The sequence below is a fragment of the Lissotriton helveticus genome, chromosome 3_2 (assembly GCF_964261635.1).
Source record: "Lissotriton helveticus chromosome 3_2, aLisHel1.1, whole genome shotgun sequence".
NCBI lineage: Eukaryota > Metazoa > Chordata > Amphibia > Caudata > Salamandridae > Lissotriton > Lissotriton helveticus.
The window spans coordinates 134,624,950-134,648,857 of record NC_136062.1 but is presented as its reverse complement, the minus strand read 5'-3'; the positions used below and the strand labels follow the sequence as shown (position 1 = coordinate 134,648,857).

The 23,908-nt window shown below is 43.6% G+C and overlaps 1 protein-coding gene across 5 annotated transcripts in view; it reads left to right on the top strand.

Annotated features, from left to right (window-relative positions):
• Positions 1 to 23,908, top strand: part of TJP1 (tight junction protein 1) — a 736,246-nt gene that overhangs the window by 260,792 nt on the left and 451,546 nt on the right. For all 5 annotated transcript variants that reach the window (XM_078684928.1, XM_078684927.1, XM_078684925.1 and 2 more), the window contains exon 5: positions 10,560 to 10,833. In XM_078684928.1, the coding sequence (XP_078541054.1) occupies positions 10,560 to 10,833 (274 nt within the window). The remainder of the gene's footprint in view (positions 1 to 10,559; positions 10,834 to 23,908) is intronic.

The window sequence follows — 23,908 nt, the reverse complement described above, 5'->3', positions numbered from 1 at the left end:
CCAAAAGGAAGCTCAAGGACCTTCTATGACAAATATTCATACTTTTCAGGTTTTAACACAAGTAATGCTGAAGCATTCTATTTTAAATTGTCAAACAAGACAGGGACAAAGACCATGATAACCAACACAAAATTGATATATTCAGACTCATTTTTTGAACAAATGAATACTTTTGGTTTTGATTATTGGGACAAAAATGTTGAATTGAAAAGTGTTTGGGGTACAAAAGAATGGCAAGTGCAGGGTATAGAATCTCTGTTTAGAGCCTGCATGATCCCAGAACAAATGATATTTTTAAATGACACTGTTCAACAAACTACCTGTCTTGGCCTAGCCAAAATCAAAGACTTAAATAAACCGTCTATTCCAAAGCCAACAATGTTCAGCAATAGCTCTACAGATGAAGAGATAGACGTAAATTATGTATTAAACCAAAACAGAACACATCCTGATTGGAAACAGTGGTTGATCTGGCCCACAGATACAAATAACTGTCAAGACAGATTCCTGAACAAAACACAGGGGTTCAAAATGACCAGGCCAGACCCGAGATATCCCCAAAGACATCACCCAGGGATAATAACCACCTACAGTGTGGGAAAATTATGCCTTCAATGGCTACAAACTTCCACACTGGCAGAAATTAAACAACACCTAACTTTACTTACTGATGGTGCTGACTTGCGTGATTTCATTATGGGACCGCGCAAACAGCGTCAAAAACGTTTCATAGCAGCCTCTGTATATGCAGCATACAATGAGGCCTGGAAGGTTACTCAAATAGAAACAGCAGAGAGAATACGGGAAATTGACCGTATTAATTTGGAAAAATCACTTTCTGTAGTGGACAATGGGTTAATGACTCTGTCCTCCAGAATTTTTTCTTTGGACAGCATTGTGTCTTCAGCAATCGACATATTGTCGCAAGACTTACTGTTATTACAACACGGTCAGTCACAATTGCGCTCTATTGTACAGCTTGGCTGGACGTTACAAAATCTGCGTTCAGGCTATGTGCCTTGGCGTTTAATCAACACAACGTCACTATTCCAAATCTTTAACCTTACTGATAGACAAATCAGTATGGCACAAAAGGGTGCTGATTATACAATCCTGAGCATTGAGAAACTCGAAAGATTACCAGTGACAATGTCAGAACGACCTGTCAGTGAATGGATAATACATGGGATAATAAATATTCCAATCTCAACCTTCAGGTTTCAATACTGCCAAAAATATATACAGGCTGGCATGTACGAGAAATTGGGAAAGGGGTACCTTAAAACAACATGGAACCTGCCCTATTCACATGCATGTGTCAGTAATAAAGGACAGAAAGTGTTTCTTAGTGGCAACAATTGTGCGATGTCACTAAGTGGCACACTTCTGTGTAACGGAATTAGTTTGCATGGAGCCTGTGAAGGGAATTCATACAACCTTTCATGTCACCAGCAAGGCGCACCTGCAACAGAAATAGAACCATTCTTTCAAAGACTATATAATGGGAGTTACATTCTAATTGTAGACCGCAGATGTTGTAGTCTTATGCCCGGGACTCCTTATCTAGTAACTACGACTGCGAAGGTCAAGTGCTGTGGACGCTCATTGTTCCCCAGCTCCTTTCCAGACAGGGAGGCAAGGGCATGGCCCAATTTGAAAATTACTTCTATTCGAATAGATACTTTAAGCAGAATGAAAACAGTGCTTCTTCAGACGCCTACAAGGCTCACGTCATCAAAAGAAACGTATGATCTACAAGTCGCAAGGACGACTGCAGAGATACATTCATTGTTATCAACTAATTCCCCCATACATTTTGCGGAAATTCTAAACGAAATCTTAAATATTTCTGATACCAATGGGGTCTCAAAGGTATTTAAGACAGTATTTTCTATGGCATTAACACCATTCAAAGCCATACTGGGTATTTTTCCAGATTTCGTCCATTCGATTTTTGGCGGACTTCCCCTGATCTTGGGACTAATTGCAGGAATCCTATTCTTAGTCCTTATTTTTCGTTATGGCAACCCATGTCACAGACAAAACTCTTGCGACAAGGGAAGAAACAATCCTAGCCATTGGATACCGGGACCGGATATCAAAAATCCTGGGACTCTCCCGGCTTAGAGACCTGAACATGACTTGGTTTCTATCATTTCGACCAATGTGGCAAAGATGTGTTTTACCTGTATTAAGGTGTCTGCTATGCGGAGGAGAATGCGTGTTAGACACCTGTCTGACGCTACAATCGGATGCGCCAATGGATGCAGAAACATTGTTGAGCCCGATCAAGGTTCATGCTTTGTGCTGCCCTCAAAGGCTACCAATCCTGATGACGGCATTCGTGGAAGCTTCACCACTACGATTGATGGGTAGTGAAGTTCAAGATAAAAGCAGCATCGATCAGGTACGACCTTCTGTCAGCAATGCGAATCAGAATGTCAATGGAGACAATCATGCGCACGAATGCATGATTACACCTATATCCGAGTTAGTGGAACTTTCCCAGGAAGCTGTTGACAGTTTTTTCGAAAGCCTAAATGATATGATGTTCTCGCCAGAACAAAAATAGAGACTTTTGAACAAGCTCGCACACGGCGTTCCCTGAATTCGGCCTTCAACTTTAAAAATAAAGTCACATGAACAATTTTCCCTCCAGTTCACGGACAGCAATTTTTCAGCAGCCCCAAAATATTTTTGCATATTTTTCGGGACACTATCTTCTGCTTAAAGTAAGAACTATTCTTAGAGAACTATGGTTTTAAAATTTTAGATAGCTTATAGACATTAGCTGCCCGCTGGTATGTTTGTTGTTATTATATTCTGTGATGAAATGGTCTCGAACTTTTCTTCTGTATTAAGAGCCATTTCATGTGTAATTCTCATATACAAAATAGCAATAATGTATACAAATGCGATTACTTTGGCATTATTCTACAGCTTGAGTGCATACAATACATATGACTGCAATTTTTCCGTATATTTGAAAATTTCAAAATGCATTTATGTATTTTGGGGTGGTAAGGTATTCACTAGACTCTATAGTATGTTGTACTATGTTATACTATGCATAGATTAGTAAATATGACCATAGTTAGCGTGGAGTGGGTGTGATGTATTCCTATAGGTTCTGAATCGATCCCCCTATTCCTGACCCTATTCTGGTTAGCAAACTAACAAGTTAACTAAGTAGTCAGCCCATGAGGCAGAAAACCCCCATGATGCAGATACCGTTATCTGACGCAGTCACACTACGGCACAGGAACGTGTTATCTGATTAGGTCATAACGCTTGCGATCTAATTAGACAAGCGATATTCCTCCAGCCCCTGATAAGGCATACGGAGTTCTCATAACAAATCAAACCTATGACAACCTGGGCAAAACCCTGCGCCATTGTTTTGATTTCACCGAGAACTTCAGTAAAAGAATGTGCTAACGAGCAAGTCGTATGACATCCTTATTGACGTATCTATGTCCATCCTTACGTCAATCTCGGCACCTTAAAGGTATAAATATTACCGATATTGCCCTATGCAAACACACGCGTGGTGACGAGACGGAGCAGCCATACTTGCCGAAGCGAAGAGCAGAGCAGACCCCGCTGGCGCAGCCCCGCCTTCCTGACGCGCTGAGAGAAGCTGCTTTTTCCTGCCGAGAAATCCAGCACCGGCGTTTCCGGGTAGCCCTCGCAGGCAGCCTGGAATATCGAGACCAGAGAGAGAGATACCATCCCTCATTCAACCTAGATTCCAGGTACAGAACTGAATAACCCCTCACAGAGAATTCTTTAGTTATTCACTTGGCAAAAACAAACTTAACTTAAACTGTAACTTTCTATTCCCGCCCACGTATTAGGCTTAGGTCAGGTACACGGGGTAGGCGTATTTAGAAACACCAGTTGAGTACGTTTAGTCAAATGTATATGTGTATGTAATATATTTTATTCATTTTAAACATCTTATGGCTTAGAAACCATATCAATGTTTTTACAGTATTATTTTATACTATTGCTTTTAATGTATGCACTTTACTTAACTATAAGTATTGCAATAATATCGATCCATTTCTCTTGTATGAGAAAAGAGACTGATCAATAAATAACACCTTTTTATTGAACACGGCCGTCTCTTCCTTTTCTCTACAATCTGATGAGACTAAGAATGCACGTACTGACTGAGTAAAATAAATTGCCTTTTGTTCACACGACTCTCGAGATATACTCTTGATTAGGGGAGAGCAAAGTTGTCATGTTCTATGGTTGTCAGAAACTAAATCCCTTCTTGTCTAATCAGGGAAGTTAAGTCCTCCTTGAACATTCGAGAAAGTTTCTAGTGAACTCTGAGCTAAGCTGGCAAACCCAAAACTTTAAGTCTAGTATCGACAGTAGTAGACCTAGTTAACGTCTGGTCTAGGCCTTTACTGCTGTAGGTATTATTCCAATGCGCAGAGCCTATTGGGATGATAGGAACTACACTACAAAATCAGTTCTCCAAAGGAAGCGGGGCATTCTGAGATTTGTTCCCCTTTTCCTGGGAAATTTCGAACTGTTCCATGATTTTAAAATATCATAACGACGGCGTAGGTTTGGCAAGCGCACGCTCCCCTTTTGGCCCACAACGTCTCAGCTTTCCTCCTGACTTCGGAACCTTCTTTTTAGGGGAGATTGCTACTACCGCCTCTTTAACGCCCTGCTCCCTGCTTCCACCTCCCCTACCTCCTTTCCCTTATTTTATTTATTTATTTTGAAAGTTTTATATAGCGCGAACAAGATCTTTGCAGATATCAGAGCGCTTTACAGACGAAAAGAACAACGTGTGAGCAAATAATATTGGGGATATTGTACATGTGGGAGCAAAGACCACCAGATACATTAGTGATGATACGAGTACAAATACAAGTCCAAATAATTGATAGCGTAAGCACTCAGGCAGGTCATTAAACGAGCCATACAAAAATGCAAAACAGGTCAGTGAAACTGAATGATGCAGCGTCTGTCAATAACATCCCCACTAGTAGTTCAAGTGTATTTCGCCATGAGGATAGCTTTTACTTCTTTCTTAAAAAGTATCGTAGAGGAGATAAGCCTTATTTCAGGGGGGAGTGAGTTCCAGATCCTGGGTGCCATTCCAGAGAAGGAGCGTTTATAAGTTTTTTCCTTACGGAATCTTCGGGGCTTTAGCAGGAGATTGTCTGTGCCTCTAGTGATTCTAGAGCCTCCGGAAATCGACAGCTTTTGGGCGAGGTATCCGGGTGAGCTCAGGTGGACAGCCTTGTGCGTGATGCAGGCGATTTTCAGATGAATTCTGGCTTCAAAAGGTAGCCAGTTCAGGGCTCTCAGGTCAGGGGAGATGTGTGAGTGTTTTCTTGATCCGGTGATGAGTCTCGCTGCAGCGTTTAGAGAAGCTCTTATGGGTGCCGTGGTAGTTAGGGGGAGACCACAGAGGGCGATGCTGCCGTAATCTATTCGAGGAATGACTAGAGCTTGTACCGCAGTTTGGAAATCTTTGGCTGGAAGGAAGGGTTTGAGTTTCCTTAAGGTATTGATCTGGTAGTTCGCCCCTTTAATTGCTTTGTTGATGTGTTCCTGCATGTTTAGGTTGGTGTCAAGTGTTATGCCTAGTGATTTTGCTGAGTCTACAATGGTGGGATGAACATTGAGTGCGGTTAGGTGTTTAAGCCAGCTTTGAGTGGTAGTGATCTTCGCAGGAGGTGAGATCAAGAGGAACTCTGTTTTAAGAGCATTGAGCTTGAGATGATTAGCGGCCAACCATGCTTGGGTGCTTCTGATCGTTGAATTCAGGAGTCTAATGTCTTTGGGTGATTGTACTTTGAGATAAAGTTGGGTGTCATCGGCATACATGTGGAATTGAACATTGGATGCTTGTAGCAAGGTGGTGAGAGGTTCCATGAATAGGTTAAACAGAGTTGGGGATAGGGAGGATCCTTGTGGGACGCCTAGAGATACCGGTATTGGAGAGGACATCAAGTTGTTGCTCTTGAATTTCTGCGTTCTGTTGTGTAGAAAGGACGTGAACCACTTGAGCACAGTTCCAGATATACCCATTCTTGTGTTTAATAGATCAAGTAGGTTCTCATGTTTGACGGTGTCGAATGCAGAGGAGATATCCAGAAGGATAAGGAGGCAGGTATCGTTTTGATCTAGCATTTGGAGGGCGTCGTCAATTATGTGTATCATAGCAGTTTCTGTGCTGTGGTCCGCTCTGAAGCCTGATTGATGAGTGTTGAGGAGATCAAACTTTTTAATGTGCTTAGTCAATTGAGTTTGTGCGCATTTTTCCAGTAGTTTGGCAAGAGTCGGAATATTGGTAATGGGACGATAATTATTTAGATCAGTGGGGTCGGCTGTAGGTTTCTTTAGTATAGGTGTGACTTGTCCAACTTTGAGGGAGTCTGGAATGGTCCCTTGTTGAAGAGAGCTGTTGATGATTTTAGTCCAAAGTGGGAGGAGCGACGGGGTAAGGTCTTTGACAGCGTTGGCAGGAAGGGGATCCGAGAGGTGATTGGCTGGTTTCAAAGTGCTGAGCAGTCTACCAATTTCTTCTTCCGAATAGGTGGCAAAGGATGTCCATGTAGCATTGTTTTTTGGTTCAGTGGGTGCTGTGCAGATCGATTTGGGATAGAGATTTACGTCAATGAGGAGATCGATCTTTATGTTGTCTGTTTTTTGGGTAAAGAAAGAGGCGAAGTCTTCACAGGAGGGTGCTTCGCCCAGAGTACTGAGTGGTTGGGGCTGATCCTTGGATTGCGTTTTGATTAGTTCAAACAACTTTCTCGGCCGATTTTTGGCTTGGTCAAGCTGACGGCTGAAGAAATCTGATTTCTTATTCTTACCCTTATTCTTACCCTCTAGAAGTGACCGAAGCTGATATCGACTCCTTACTCAATTTTCACCTGCGCTGTTGGGGGATCTTTCAGCTCCAACCTCCACAGTGGCCGACTCAATTGAGGGTATAATTAAGGGGGGGTTTGCCCCTCAACTCACACTCACCTTATCTCCACTCCCTCTGCTTCCCTCTGTTATCTCTTGTAATGGTGACACTAGTGCTGGAGGCTCTTTTTCCATCAGTCTCAGCCCCCCACTTAACACCTTGGCCGTGGCTGGAATTCTGCGCCGGTGCTGGACATTCCGATCGCGGGCGTGGTCATGACGGCTCCCGGCTGTCATCAGCACACGCCCACCGTGACTCATGACGGCCGGGAGCCGTCATCAGCACCGAAGGGGTTAAACCCCTGTACCTGTCTTCTCTCTCTTCCCACCTCCAAGCTCGACACCAAGCTGCCCCTCAATTTGCGTGTACCGGTGCATAGATTTTGCGCCTCTCCCCTGAGAATCCTCCTCATTGTTGCCTGCTCCGTTCTCGAGCCCTCTCTTCCCCCGACACTCCACGTTCTGTGCTGTCTCTGCTTCTTGCAACCAGGAAGCTTGCTACCGCCAGCACCGCATGGGTCCTCTGAAGGAAGCCATTTTTCCCCCAAAATCTAGAACTTAATCAAATTTAAATTATATTATATTATAGCCGTTCCGATGCTATCGTAGACCGCATACATGTTATTTACTTCAGGAAAATAGCTGTTTTCCGCAGTAATACTATGCTCTCTCCTCTCTCTGCTCGGGAGCTCGCGCGACCGGCATCAGCCCGCCGCCATGTTTACCCCTATACTACGATTAAAATTAACGGCAGAGCCATCGGCAACTGCTTAGTAAATTGGATGGTGGACAACGACATTCTTTCCCCTTTCCAATTTGGTTTCTGCTCAAACCTAGGTACTAATGAACAGTGTTTAAACCTGGCCTTGACAATTTCTAAATACACCAATACCAGGCGATCTCCAATCTACCTTCCTTTTATGGATTTGCCCTTGATTCAGTGGACAGAATCAAACTGTGGTCAATGTTGCTGTGGTCAATGATCAAGGAGTGAACCCCCCACTGGTTAAAAATGTTGTTCTCATTACCATTAGATCTCTTGGCTAGAGTGTATTTAAATTCCTATGGTGAGATTTATGCTGATTTCCCCCTGAAGAGTGTAGTGCAACAGGGATGCATATTTCCCCCTCTATTATTCATGTTATATATATATATATATATATATATATATATATATATAAACAGCCTGACAGCCCATTTAATTTCCCGCCCTCAGGTATCCCTATAATAGCGGGTTCCCCAATTCCCGGGCTACTCTGACGATGCAGTGCTGTACAAAGTTGCACATCATGTCCTGTGGAGCAAGAAAAATAAGGCTGAGTAAAATCAGCCTCAATGGGCAAGATCGATAAACTGTTGACAATTTCTGCTACCTAGGATTAACTTTTAGCTCATCAGGGTCCTGGAACCCCCACCCAAGCTTAGTAGAACTGTAGGGACTGTCTGTAATCTGTTAAGAGCGGCCGGCAAAGGGTCTGTTCTTCCTCCTCTGAAAGTGTACAACTCTCAGTGCAATAGTGCAGCCATTTATGGAGCGGGTATCTGGGATTTTAACAAATGCGTTGGCCTTCAATCTGAGGGAAATAGTTTCCTTCAGCAGTTTCTGAGTTTACCACCCACTACTCCTAGCTTTATTATTCGCTCAGAGCGAAATCATGGCTATATATTAGATATAGTATGTGTGTCGCCACTTGTACTGTGGGTCAGTGTTTGGACGAAACCAGCGGCAAAGCTACGTAGGGATATCCTAGTTGACTGCCTTGTACTCCTTTCTATCCTATGGCTTAGCTATATTCGGGACACCTTGGGAACTCTGGGTCTATCTGCCTGGTTCTCGGAACCTAATAGTATTCATTAAAGTGCTAAAGCAGTGATGATAACGTACATGAAGCAGGGCATAAAATTAAGAATGAGAACTGAGTTGGTAAAACCTTCAGTTTCGACTTACTATAGATGCTTCTTACCAGGCATACCTGCCGTTTATATCTTTAGACCTCACAATATGGGAAAGATCTATCCTTTTCCGTTACAGTGCAGGATCCATTTTGTTTTTTAATTATATCCCTGATTCTGGTGAAAACACAAATTCGATTTACCCCTGTAATAACCAATCTGCACAATCACTTCTGCCCTTTGTTTTTTTTTTGCAAATAGTACAGTCAAGCGCAAGCACTTTATCCAGCCTTTGTTACGCAAGCTAGGTTTTCAACGGTGTAGAGTAGCTTTGCTCCACTTACAGTGTGTAAGCTCACATGAAACTTCATACTTTGTTTGTGCCATCCTGAAAGCAGCTATTCGGACCTATAAAATCTATGGATGGCTAACTTTCCTGCACTGAACCTCCCTCTGTTAGACGGTGTTAGGTTGAGGTGCCTTCTCCTTCATTTTTTAGTATCAGCTAGAAGCACATGGTGTACCCTACTTGAGGAGTTTTATTCCTTTCTTAATTGGTTATATGATTAATCCGGAGACTTAACCCGTTCCGTGCTCGGCCGACGGGAGCACTCCCTCCCTGGTACTGCGTATGGCCAACGGCCGTCGCAGCCCCGCGGCCCACCTTTTGGAACGTCCGCACCGCGGCGGAATTGTCGCTGCGGTTAAGGCGTTAAAGCACACGGATGGAAGTAAGCACACCTTTAATTATTTTAAAATCAATGTGAATTTGTATGTATATTATTGTTACTCTATGGATTTGTATCAGATATCATGTGCTGTTATGTTCTATTTCTATTTGACCGAGCAAAGAATTTGAATTTTGATTTTCACCATTTTAGATTGATAAATAAAAAAAACGAAATTGTCCTTGCATCATTCCGTAGGCAGACACATGCATCCTGATGCATGCACGTCATCATGCATGCATGCTCTTACAGAATGATGCAGTAGGCATCATAGCCATTTCATTGCCACTTTTTATTCTATTTTTTTATGCTGATGCTATGCAACGCCAATAGGTCTAGTGTTTTTGATGCATGTTAATGTAAGTTGCTAGATTGTCAAGCTATGTTCCTGTTTGATGCACAGTGGAATGGGCAATAGCTGTAAGCATCAAGGACATTTACTGGGGGCGGGGGGTTGGTGGGGGATGTGTGCATAGTGTACAGAAGGAATCCCGTACTCCACGAGGACCTGGTTTATTGTTTTTGTCCAGTTTGTTCAGCTCTTGTGGCATAATTTGGACAACTCTTTTGAACAACCTGTAATCCTTCTTTGAATTCTTTGAATGAGCACAGATATATTTTGGTTCAGTAGCTTGTTTACTAATGTTTGGTCATTACTTTAAGTTCTCTTGTTCTCATTTGGCAGGCAGCATTTTACAGCAAACCAACATGGTTAGCTTTGCATGCTCGCTGATTATTAAAATTTAAATGTGCCATATTTTAAGTTGTTGCATGGGAAAAAATAGGTTTGAAATTATGACAATGCTTCATTTGGGTGTTCTACGAATTTGTTTAAAGGATTAATTGGAAAATCACTTTTCATACTAAGAACTAGGTCTAATATTGTACCACAGCCTCCTGTTAGCTGCCCATCTAAACACATACATGTTTCTGCATAAAATAATACTCTGAAAGATATAACATTGTGAAACTTATCCTTGATTACAGACCATACGGAGAAAGAAAAAAGTGTCCCTTCCAGTAGTCCGACATGACTCAGTTCCAGTTTCTGAAAATGAAGAAGATAGTTTTGAAGATGATGTGCCTGATCAGAGAACTTCACGGCCAATTACCAGTAGGAGAAGTGAGAGAAGTTGGGTACGAGACAGAAGTGCAAGTCGAGAGCGAAGTTTGTCTCCAAGATCCGACAGAAGATCTGTGACTTCTAGTCAGCCTCCAAAACCAGCCAAAGTGACCTTGGTGAAATCTCGAAAGAATGAAGGTATATCAAAAGAACACACTTGATATTCTTTATATTTGATGCTATCTGAAGAATGAAAATGAATTCAACATTTATATATTGATTGTGCTAGAAATCAAAGGACCGTTTTGAATTTCTTTAGAACATTGTTTTGCAGCACACCTAAACACATCTTCCAAATAATTAGTAACAAACACATTTGTGTTTGGTATGCAACTGTTACCATCAGGATACTTTGCTTCAAATTATGTCACTAAGCATCACTTTTGCTAAATTGATTCTTTATTGTTTAAGGACAATTTGTTTCTTCAAATGAGAACCATGGTTTTAAAATATTATTTAATTTATATTGTGTAAATGTTAGTTGAGCTGATCAGAGATCTCACCTGCACCCCTAGAGTTTATATGTATAAACTCTAGGGGTGCAGGTGAGATCTCTGATCAGCTCAACTAACATTTACACAATATAAATTATGTATTATTTTCTCATCGCTTTTTCCACCACCTCATTATTCTTTCTCCAGAAACTCTGCAGTCACACGTCATTGTATCTGCAATGGATATTTCATGCTGAAGTCTCGCTGTGTATGCCTTCAGATTGGACAAAACCTTTAAAAAAATGTTTTGTTTTTTTTCGATAAAAAAATAATCCGGATTAATATTTCATAATTATCAAACACATCTGAATAGATAAGCTTCTTCATAGCATGATTACATTTTTTTATGGAAACAGAATAAATCTTATTGAAGACTCCTAAAATACAGATTTACAGATAACTTGTATGGATGATAGTGCTTTTTGTTGAGAGCTTTACATTTGTATCACTGTTAACAAAAATATTTTCTTGCGTAATGTTTCTTCAATATAAATGTGATGAAATCTGGCACCTCCATTTGAAATCTCCTGTATGTCTGAAAAAAAGGTAGTGGGGTTTCTCTTTATGGTGGTGTAACTAGTGGGAGTGAAGCACTTCATTTTCAGTGGATAGGAGCCTGCTGTTTTCCTCATTATTTAAAAAAAAAAAAAAAAAACTTCAACTTGATATGCATCAGTACTTGAAAGCTGCATTTCGCAGTGTGCACTACATAGTCAGCAATCACTAATGGAGTTGGTGGTCTCTAGCAGTTTCATGGCCAAGATTGAAAGAATTGAGGGCTGAAGGTGACAGCAAGGTTTGCCTATAGAATGTTCTGGGCAATTGGAGATATGGACCATTTGCCTTCCTGTTTTTGTCCATTTATATATAAAGTTATGAGGTGTGGTGGTGTGTACTAGAGAGAGTTTAGGGGCCTGAGAAGACGGGAAACATGTTACACAGCCTACATTCCTGTGTTGGATTCACTTAAGGTCAGTATTCAGTTGCTTAAATGAGAGTACTACCTTTTCTTTTGTATTCCTCTCATTTCATGTGGATTGATTATCTGTTGGGGCTGTGGAACCTGGAGTTTCTTTGGTTTCAACCCTCTGTAATGTTTATTTGGAGGCCTACTACCTATTATATTGAACTCCTTGTTACTCGAATAATTCTTGCTCTGGTAACTGTTTTTTATCCATGGAAGTATTTGCAGACATTGTCTTATTACTACTGTTGTACTTAATTATTTGCTTCAATCGGTTGAATGCATTGACCTTAACAGAGTTTTCCTTAAATTGCATAGTGTTCAAAGGGAGAAGGGATTGTCACCGATTTGCCTCTTGTTAGGTTTTCTTGGTTTAAGTTTTCACATTCAGCTCCATGTACTGGCATTTTGATTGAATGCATGTAGTTTCCTTTGCAGTGCCAGCAAAGGATTTATGCCATTTTTGGTTTGATTCACACCCAGTGCAAGAAGCACCTAATATCCCTCATAATGAGGATTACGAGGAAAGAGACAGGTTGTTCTCCCACATTATATTGAAATTCGTTGTATTTAGATGAGTCTCCAGCTATGGAGAAAGCTTTGCTTGCAGTGGTGGTTTGGAGTACCACTGAAGCCCTAAACATACAGTTTGCCCACTATGTAGCCAAAAGCACATGCATTGACTTAGATTCTGCAACTTCATCTTCACCATTATGGACATTTATTGAAACCCTTACTGATGCCCTTCTCGATTCAAGGTCTAAGACATACTCATGCCCGCCAATCACTCCGCCTATTTTAAGCAACACTGCTCCAGATGACCTGGACTTCTAAACAAGCACTGTACACCAGAAAGCTTGACTGGTCAAGCCTCAACACGTGTTATTAATCCAAATTCCTTTCCAACAAACACTGTAAGTTTATACTTACCAAAAGTATACAGGATGGTCAGGACATGGCCAAATATCTACTCTAAAAACCACAGACTGCATCAGGAGAGTTGTTGCCACCAGTATCATGCTTTAGAGGCACACTTTGATGAGAACAACTAGATTTTCAGGAGACGTGCAAGCATCCTTAATAGACATGCACTTTGACAGCTAGAATGATTCCAGGATAGTTGTGCCACAGCATGATCCTTGGAGCTGCTGATGCCAACCAAGCAATTTCCCCACCAATACAGGAAAATCAGAGGCTATTTCAGGTGGCTATATTACAGACAACACCAGCCCTCTCAAGCAGCACTGCAGCAGCCAACCAAGACTTTGAGCCCGCAGACGTAGCTCCGCCCAAAAAAATTCTCCCAAAGTGCAACAAATCTACAACTATTTCTCCATTGCTGTAACAGAAATCCAGCTGTTTACTTGCCCTTTCAGGCACATGCCTGACCATATCGAGGTTAGATTATGGCCTTTCCTCCCCAGCAGGTGATACATCATGTCCGACAGTGGGGTTTTACATATTGTCTAAAGGGACAGTGTCTTGCCTTTCACTTCCTTCCCTACTCACCTTCCTTCCACACTGGAGTGATTTTCAGAGCAGTGCTCCACAGTCCTAATGCAAGAAGCAAATGTTTTCTTCTTCAGAGGTGTGATTGGGCGTGGTGCAAGACACTGAAGGAGGAGGAAGCTACTTACATTATTACTTCCTTGTTCCAAAGAAGAATGGGGGCCTTGGGCCTATTTTGGACCACTGCATTCTGGAGGCCTTTCTTCTGGGTGTGCAGTCTTTATCCCATTGTCTTTATCCTGCATAATATTGCCACATAGATAAGTACTTAACATTGAGTGCCACGTAGGCCCCCTTTTGGTACTTTACTCATGGTACTTATTTATGGCATTTAAAATAGGGATTTGAGAGTTAAGAGATGGGTAAGAGTTGAGGAATGGGCAAGGGACAGAAAGGGTAGAGGTAAAGGGAAATAAGAGTTTTTAGGGTTCCAGGGTGCGTAGTTGTAAAAGGGTTAAAGGTTTTTTGGTTCAGTGGCTTGTAAAGAGGTAAGGGGTTTTTAAGGTTCAGGGATTGGTAGAGGTAAATGGTGTTAAGGAGTTTTTAGGATTCAGGACAGGTAGAGGTAAGCTGAGATTAAAGTTTAATGAACAAAACGGCGGTTTAGGGGGAGTGTTGCCCCCCACACACACACAAAATGAAATCTCAGACAACACAACTACATTGTGGGGTATGAGACTGTGGGGTAAAGGCATTTGTTCCAATGCTTGTGGGGAAAAGTCATGCAGGGTAAAGTCATGCTTTGTATAGTTTGATATTCCCCTTTACCCTGCGTGAACACGTTTCAAAATTCTCACTCTGGCACAGATTCTGTCAGCACTGGACCAAGGAGACCGGATGGCATCCTTGGATTATCAGGACTAGTATTTCCAAATATGTATCCTGAAGTCCCACAGTCTTTTTACCTGTGGTTCAATGTGAGCCAGGAATATTTTCAATGTACAGTCTAACCTTGTAAACTCACGTTCACGAAAGTGGTGGTTGCTGGCCGTATTTTGAAGTCGGAGAGCATGAATTTCCATACCTCAACAATTGGGTGTTAAAGGCAGGCTTCCTGCAGTCGGTCGTAGACCACCTCTGTACGGTGGCTGTAGCCCTGACAACAGTGGGTTACACCATCAACGAGCCAAAGTCACACCGTAGCCGCATACAAAGACTTCCATTCAGTGGCGCAGATCTGCACGTTGTGGCATTCAGGGCGTCTTTTCCACTGCAGCAAGTCTGAGACATTCAGAATATAATCCCAATGTTTCTGGATCAATTCTGGGTCTCATTGATATGGCTTCGATGCTCCCTGGTCTCCTAGCCGCATGCACCCTTCTCATCCCTAATGGTGGATGCCATGTGTTGGCCTTGCAGTGAAACCCTAGATCCCAGTAGATACGGCATTAGGACTACCTCTCTATGTGCATCTAGATCTCACATGATCTAGCTCAGGATCTTCTGTGATGAACTCAACTCCCCAAAACAGCTGCGTTCTAAACTGGAAATTTTCTTGCAAAAAATGATTCCCCATTACCCCCAACTTTTTCAAGAAATACTTAAGCTTCCCTTGTTCATCTTGTTTGTTTCATGCTTCTAATGTGCCCCTTATTACAAGACAATATGTAGCTGGACGTGGTATTGCTTCCAAGCGTTTCTCATACGTCTTTCTCCCCATCTTTCTGGCTATTCCTTTTCTTCTTACTTCCTTCTTTAACTCAATAAATTTCACAAGCATTATATGGTCCATATCTACTGTATAACTTAGAATACATTTGAACTCTTCACAGGACTGAAAATTGAGAATTTGCAGTCGAATAGTTATATTTCAGTATCAACCAGTTTTTGACTAATCTCCAAACAAATCCACTACTTCATAATTGTCCTAGCTTCCCTTTGTTCTCCTGCTCAGATTATTGGTATGTCTTATGTCCAGACTTCTATGCTCTCTGTATGCTGTACATTTCTTTTTTAAAGCGACTTTGAAATCAGAAAGGGCTGTGATGCTGAGGTCAGATACCATGTTGTCTGATTTTCAATGGACCTAAGATAGTTAAAAACAAATGAGACTGGGATTCCACTTAACAATGTTTATTCCTCGACTCATTCCATGAGCATATAACCTTTCATGCACACCCCTCTTGCCTGTGGAATTGCTTGTTATGTAGGTTTATAAACAGATTCTTTGAGATTATTGCCTGAACATGCACAGCAAATGCATTTGAATTCCACTTTACAATTCAAAGGTTTCGTTGTGTCCTGCGTGAATATAAATATTTAAATTAGGTGCCTACTTCAATGAATCAACAACAACTTTAATGATTCAACCCCATAGTGGCACTTCTGGCTCTTTATACATGCACATGAACTTTCCCTCTCTAACTAGAGAGTTATGTAGCCATTTTGACACCTTTTGGCCTTTGGCAGACTCCATTTTGAGCCCCTGCGCAGTCCAGTTGCTATGGGATGCAGATTAGAGCACTTTTTAAAAATAAGGCGGCGGCGAATACATGCAGCGGGCATTGCTTTGATGTGCCCAAGACAGGCCCATCTGCACCCGCCTGTAACCAGACTTTGCCAGACACCAGGACCCTTAGCAGTTTTGACCCAAGTAGAGAGGTAAGCGTCATTTACTGGGCTGGCCACCTTCATTCTTCAACCAGGACTCTACTTTTACCAAACTTCTGCTTTAAATGTTTGCGACAGATCGCCTTTGGACCTTTCTCATGCTGTGCTTGTGACTTCAGCTGTACCGGAGAAATGCAACCTGCCATTGACCATAGAGCCTTTTAATTACCATGATATGTAAATCAGAACTTAAATGGTCTTCTAAATGTTTCCCACAGCACCATAAACCGTTTGTAATACGTGTGCTTAACGAGTTCTTTTTAACATAACATAGAGGAGTCAAAAAGGGGCAAACATGTTGGGTGATGTAAGCTTTGGCTCCTTGTCTTTTATAACGAACGAAAGGATGGATAACTCTCCTGGACAAGCTACGACTCTAAAAGGTCTTAACCTCAACGCGAGATTATTGCCTAAACATGCAACCGAGATGTAGTACCTAATTTCTTCCTTAACCCTGATTTATGCTTCATCACAGAACTTGGCTCAACTCATGACTGATGCCCACTTACTGTGAAACAATAGAGTTGTACAAAGTTCCCCTGGGAAGCATTTAAAAGAATTTTTTATGGAAGGGGTCTCCCTCTCTGAGTTGGATAATGTAGTCGGTATTCAGGGAACCAGTCAGGTCCCTTGTCGGAACTAAGAAACCTCACACAACCAATAGGCTGGATGACTTGTTTCATTTAGCCCTTGTGGTGTTGTATCATCATCGGCTTCCTGCTCCTGCGTCAAGCTGGCGCTGCAATGCCTGACGGGTAACAACAAGTGTCACACTTTTGTGGAGATCTTTTGTTCCTTGCCGTAATTTGATACTGTGTGAGGGACTTAGAAAAGGAAAGGTAGTGAGCATAGAGTGAGTTACAAAAAGGGTTGGTTAATCCACTCAGTGACCTTTATTCGTGTGGTAAGCCACCCTGTTAAAAAAGTGCAATGAGGGGTATGGAGAACCAAAATAAAACTAGGTTGGTCTCGGTTCAACCCTCAGGTGTGGTCAACATGTTTCATGCCCAAAAGGGCAATTCTTCAGGACCTAGTAGTGCTCATAAACTAATCAGGGGCCCGGGAAAGGGCTCTAATGTATATAGTATACAACCTGGTAGATCTATTACTGGGGCAAGCTGGTAGTCCTGCGGTCCCGTTAGACCTAGGGGAGGAATAGAGGTATTAGATACAATCTGTTAACATTCCAATACATTGTATAATGCTTCCTTCCCAAGTTTAAATATATATAACACCCGAGCATCAGTGGTATCAGTAGTGCTCATTGATACACAGGTGAACGTTGTGCAGAGAGAGAGATGTTGTGAGGGACTCAAGTGAACATGTGTAAACCAATTGTTATTGGGAATATAATGTAAAACTAACTCAAGGGAGAAGTCTATTTCTTTAATAATACGAGGACTTCTAAGGTTAGATCATTGTAGCTTTCACTGATGAGCCAATTACCCCCGCATTTGGAAGGAGGAGTGGCAATAGGCCATTGCCTAGAGAGTATTGTGGCTTACCATTGTAAATCCCCAATAGGGCCACACGGCTTGTTCCTGTGGGGCCTGCGCTTTGCGGTAATTACCTAAGAGATGTGTAAAACAGGAGTCAATTGAAGCCTGGACACTAAGAAAAACCATTGTAAGGAATCGTGTCAAAACCTTAAGGGAACAGCCAGCCAGTCACATGGAATACTGTCCCGCCAGGCTGCCCCACCCGGAAAGACATACCGCACGCCATGGCCCACGGCGCTGCCCGCAGAAACAGCGCACCCACACAGGGGTCGTGGTCGTATTCGGTATTTGTCGATGATAAAAAGGCGGTGTCCCAGGTGGAAGCGCCGGCCGACAACCAGCGTCAAGGTGCCAGGCAGAGGGCAGCCTCCGGTAGGCTGCAGCCCGGCGGAGGACAGAGACCCATATGGTCTTGCTCGGAAGTCCGACGCTCGACAGGGTAGGAGTCCTGTACCCGACCGCGAGGCTTACCTTAAAGGCGCGAGGCCACTGCCGGTCAGAACCTACCCCAACACTACGGCGTGCACTTGACACGCGGAACAGCCGGTGATGTGTTGTAGTAGACGTCGCCATTAAGTACACGGCGTTAGCGTCTCTAAAAGTGGGCGTGTCCAAGTGACGACGCCGGCGGCCCGGCCAATGAGGTGCCTCGGGTGGTAGGCAATCCCAAGGGGAGGTCAATAATCTACCTGTAATGTTAGGGAGTGAGAGCAAGTTGCCTTACTCGACTGGGGTGGTAGAATGTTTTAACTCAAGTCATGGATATCAGGGTCCCCATGGCCGTTAGATTAGAATACTGATTAAGGTGTAAAGCGTGTCAGACTCCGTGGTGGGAGGGCGTGTCTTGTTGGAATCATTCATGAAACCGGCCAGGAGGGTGTGTCGCTGGTTTCAGGCTAGTGGGAGCCAATGCTATCCCTGAAATCTAAGGGACCGGGAGTAAAGTGGGAAGGTTGTCTTTACTCTAAGGCACCTGGAACCCAATAACTCGTGATTGGGGATTCTGGATAGACCCGATGTCAGCTCTATGTGGAGTCCCCTCCCTAAAGTAAGGAGTTTATTCCATCATGAGAGGTACAGAGGTTTATGAAGGGTGTCGGTGGGTAGGGGGTCGAGGAGAGCTGGCCTTGGATTAACCCACGTCTGGACAAGTAATATCTGTCTTAATGCTCTGAAATCGGCAGGGGGCCCTACACTCAATTTTCTCGGTGGAGGGAGCCTGCGCTTTAAATGATGGAATCTACCTGATTCTATCGGGTATATCTACTAGGTGCTATGTAGTAGCAGCAACGTTGAAAGAGATTGAAGGGATTAAAGGAGACCCAGCAAGGTGGATGGGGGCACTACAGTTCTTATCATGGTATTTGGTTCCAAGGGACCGAGTCATTGAGCCCACAGGTGTCTAGTTGTAGACGGTGCACCCACCTTTGCTCCATTTTAAAGAGGGCCTGTTGATTAATGGAGGGGTGGCACTCCAACACCATCCATTTCATGCTCTCTGCTGTGTGGCCAGTTTGTTTGCAATGATCATAAAGTCGTGTGTGTGTCTTTCCACAGCGGATATTGCTGTTATGTTCAATAATGCGCACTTTGACAGTGCGCATCGTCATGCCTATGTAGTTGAGTCCACACGGGCATGTGAGCATGTAAATGCATCTACTGCTGTTGCAGTTAGTATGCTTGTTGAGGTGCCAAGAAAAAGTATCGGATAGCCTGATTACTTTACTTTGTAAAGCCTGGGGACACACGATGCAATTACCGCAACGGAAGTGGCCCACGACTGATGGTAAGTCCCAGAGTGTGTTTGGTGGCAGGGTACTTGTCTTTTTTGGACGTGTATGAATCAAAGTATCCTTCAAATTGGCAGTTCTTTTGAAGTGGAGGGTTTCCGTAATCCTGTGTCTAGGGTTTCAGTTTCAGGTTTGTCATCGAAGTAAGCTCGCAGGCGTATTTTTCTAAAGAGCTTCTTAATTTCAATCATTTCTTGGAAGTTGTCTGGAGTTGGGGTTGGTACAAAGCCAAGTCCTTTTTCCAGAAGTTTGTTTTCACTGGGGGTCAGAGTTCTTTTTCGAGAGGTTCACCGTCAGACTCTTCTCCCTCTGGTCGTGCTCCTGGTTTCCACTGAGGTCTGTGGTGTTGGCTGGTCTTGCCACTGGACCCCTTTCTGTCCGCCTCGCTTTCGCCCTCTTCCTCTGCCCCAACCTCTGCCTTGAAAAGGTGGCGGGTTCAGAGGGAAAAATTGTTGTGGTGGACCCTGTTGGTAAAAGGGGTATTGCCATGGGGGTACCATGTGTGGGGGCCCATGGAAGGCGGGTCCTTGGTGGTAACCAGGTTGCCAGTTTGGGCGTTGTGGGGCCCGATTGTGCTTTGGGTTATAGCCTCCACTGGAATCACTGCTGTTGGAGCCTCGTCTACTGTTGTTGTCCGAATTTTCATCCGAGGAGTAGCTAGTCTTTTTATTCTTATAGCCATCCTTCAAGTATGGGTATACTTTCTCCTTTTCAAATTTTGCGATATCTTTCTGTAGTTTGGTTGTTTTTAGATTCAGAAGGTATTCATGGTGATCAGCCATTTCCTGATTGATATCACCTAATTTCGTGGTGAAGTTAGCCTTGTTGTTCTTATTGACAGCGCTCCTCATTGTCGCTTCTATGGCTCACATGCCCGTGTGGACTCAACTACATAGGCATGACGATGCGCACTGTCAAAGTGCGCATTATTGAACATAACAGCAATATCCGCTGTGGAAAGACACACACACGACTTTATGATCATTGCAAACAAACTGGCCACACAGCAGAGAGCATGAAATGGATGGTGTTGGAGTGCCACCCCTCCATTAATCAACAGGCCCTCTTTAAAATGGAGCAAAGGTGGGTGCACCGTCTACAACTAGACACCTGTGGGCTCAATGACTCGGTCCCTTGGAACCAAATACCATGATAAGAACTGTAGTGCCCCCATCCACCTTGCTGGGTCTCCTTTAATCCCTTCAATCTCTTTCAACGTTGCTGCTACTACATAGCACCTAGTAGATATACCCGATAGAATCAGGTAGATTCCATCATTTAAAGCGCAGGCTCCCTCCACCGAGAAAATTGAGTGTAGGGCCCCCTGCCGATTTCAGAGCATTAAGACCGATATTACTTGTCCAGACGTGGGTTAATCCAAGGCCAGCTCTCCTCGACCCCCTACCCACCGACACCCTTCATAAACCTCTGTACCTCTCATGATGGAATAAACTCCTTACTTTAGGGAGGGGACTCCACATAGAGCTGACATCGGGTCTATCCAGAATCCCCAATCACGAGTTATTGGGTTCCAGGTGCCTTAGAGTAAAGACAACCTTCCCACTTTACTCCCGGTCCCTTAGATTTCAGGGATAGCATTGGCTCCCACTCGCCTGAAACCAGCGACACACCCTCCTGGCCGGTTTCATGAATGATTCCAACAAGACACGCCCTCCCACCACGGAGTCTGACACGCTTTACACCTTAATCAGTATTCTAATCTAACGGCCATGGGGACCCTGATATCCATGACTTGAGTTAAAACATTCTACCACCCCAGCCGAGTAAGGCAACTTGCTCTCACTCCCTAACATTACAGGTAGATTATTGACCTCCCCTTGGGATTGCCTACCACCCGAGGCACCTCATTGGCCGGGCCGCCGGCGTCGTCACTTGGACACGCCCACTTTTAGAGACGCTAACGCCGTGTACTTAATGGCGACGTCTACTACAACACATCACCGGCTGTTCCGCGTGTCAAGTACACGCCGTAGTGTTGGGGTAGGTTCTGACCGGCAGTGGCCTCGCGCCTTTAAGGTAAGCCTCGCGGTCGGGTACAGGACTCCTACCCTGTCGAGCGTCGGACTTCCGAGCAAGACCATATGGGTCTCTGTCCTCCGCCGGGCTGCAGCCTACCGGAGGCTGCCCTCTGCCTGGCACCTTGACGCTGGTTGTCGGCCGGCGCTTCCACCTGGGACACTGCCTTTTTATCATCGACAAATACCGAATACGACCAAGACCCCTGTGTGGGTGCGCTGTTTCTGCGGGCAGCGCCGTGGGCCATGGCGTGCGGTATGTCTTTCCGGGTGGGGCAGCCTGGCGGGACAGTATTCCATGTGACTGGCTGGCTGTTCCCTTAAGGTTTTGACACGATTCCTTACAATGGTTTTTCTTAGTGTCCAGGCTTCAATTGACTCCTGTTTTACACATCTCTTAGGTAATTACCGTAAAGCGCAGGCCCCACAGGAACGAGCCGTGTGGCCCTATTGGGGGTTTACAATGGTAAGCCACAATATTCTCTAGGCAATTGCCTATTGCCACTCCTCCTTCCAAATGCTGGGGTAATTGGCTCATCAGTGAAAGCTACAATGATCTAACCTTAGAAGTCCTCGTATTATTAAAGAAATAGACTTCTCCCTTGAGTTAGTTTTACATTATATTCCCAATAACAATTGGTTTACACATGTTCACTTCAGTCCCTCACAACATCTCTCTCTCTGCACAACGTTCACCTGTGTATCAATGAGCACTACTGATACCACTGATGCTCGGGTGTTATATATATTTAAACTTGGGAAGGAAGCATTATACAATGTATTGGAATGTTAACAGATTGTATCTAATACCTCTATTCCTCCCCTAGGTCTAACGGGACCGCAGGACTACCAGCTTGCCCCAGTAATAGATCTACCAGGTTGTATACTATATACATTAGAGCCCTTTCCCGGGCCCCTGATTAGTTTATGAGCACTAGGTCCTGAAGAATTGCCCTTTTGGGCATGAAACGTGTTGACCACACCCGAGGGTTGAACCGAGACCAACCTAGTTTTATTTTGGTTCTCCATACCCCTCATTGCACTTTTTTAACAGGGTGGCTTACCACACGAATAAAGGTCACTGAGTGGGTTAACCAACCCTTTTTATAACTCACTCTATGCTCACTACCTTTCCTTTTCTAAGAACCTCACACAGTATCAAATTACGGCAAGGAACAAAAGATCTCCACAAAAGTGTGACACTTGTTGTTACCCGTCAGGCATTGCAGCGCCAGCTTGACGCAGGAGCAGGAAGCCGATGATGATACAACACCACAAGGGCTAAATGAAACAAGTCATCCAGCCTATTAGTTGTGTGAGGTTTCTTAGTTCCGACAAGGGACCTGACTGGTTCCCTGAATACCGACTACATTATCCACCTCAGAGAGGGAGACCCCTTCCATAAAAAATTCTTTTAAATGCTTCCCAGGGGAACTTTGTACAACTCTATTGTTTCACGTTGTTAGGACAGGTATACTGGACCCCTTTAAATATCGTCCCCAATTTTGTCCCCCTTTGTTGTACACACGATGCCCACTTACTATCATGTACATTTCAGCTATGATTATGGCCTTAGATACTATAGCCTCGCTTAAAAAGATGAATGCTCGTCATCAAAAACACCAGATTAAGTTGATATAGGACATCTTTAGAAGAGATAACCAGAGGTGTAAGAGACTGGACAGAGCGTGGAGACAATCTAAATCTCCACAGGACATATTGGTATTCAAAGAAGCTTTCAATGCCTATCGCAACAGCTGGATGCAACACATAGAAAATTCATAGCTTGATATGATCAACAAGAGGCCGTCAACAGCAAAAGAGATCTATTGTGTTCAGAGAAAATTCATGCTGCCAGAGGCCTGTGTGTCATCGATTCGCCTGAACTGTGTGAGACAGTGTTATCTTTTTTTCATGAAAAGCTGTTAAAATGTTGACAGTTTTGGAAGTCAAGCGAAATCATACGGTCTCACTGCCCCTCTGTCACTCACCTCTCATAGGTGTACGCAACCTTGGAAGGTTTGCCAAAATCACAGAAGATTTAGTATTCAGTCTGATTTAATCCATTAATTCAAGTCTCCAGTTGACCCCTTTCCGGCGCACAATATCTTTATCGGTCACTGTTTTTGGCAGATCTGTTTAAGTTTTTGCTCAGTACAGCTACATTTCCTAAGAGCTGCAAACATGCCAACGTGCTACAGTTACTTGAAAATCCGACTGCTGACCCCCACTAACCTATCCAACTACTGGCCTATTTTGCTACTGCCCTTTCCCAACAAATTGCTGGGGAAAATGATCAACAAATAACTGT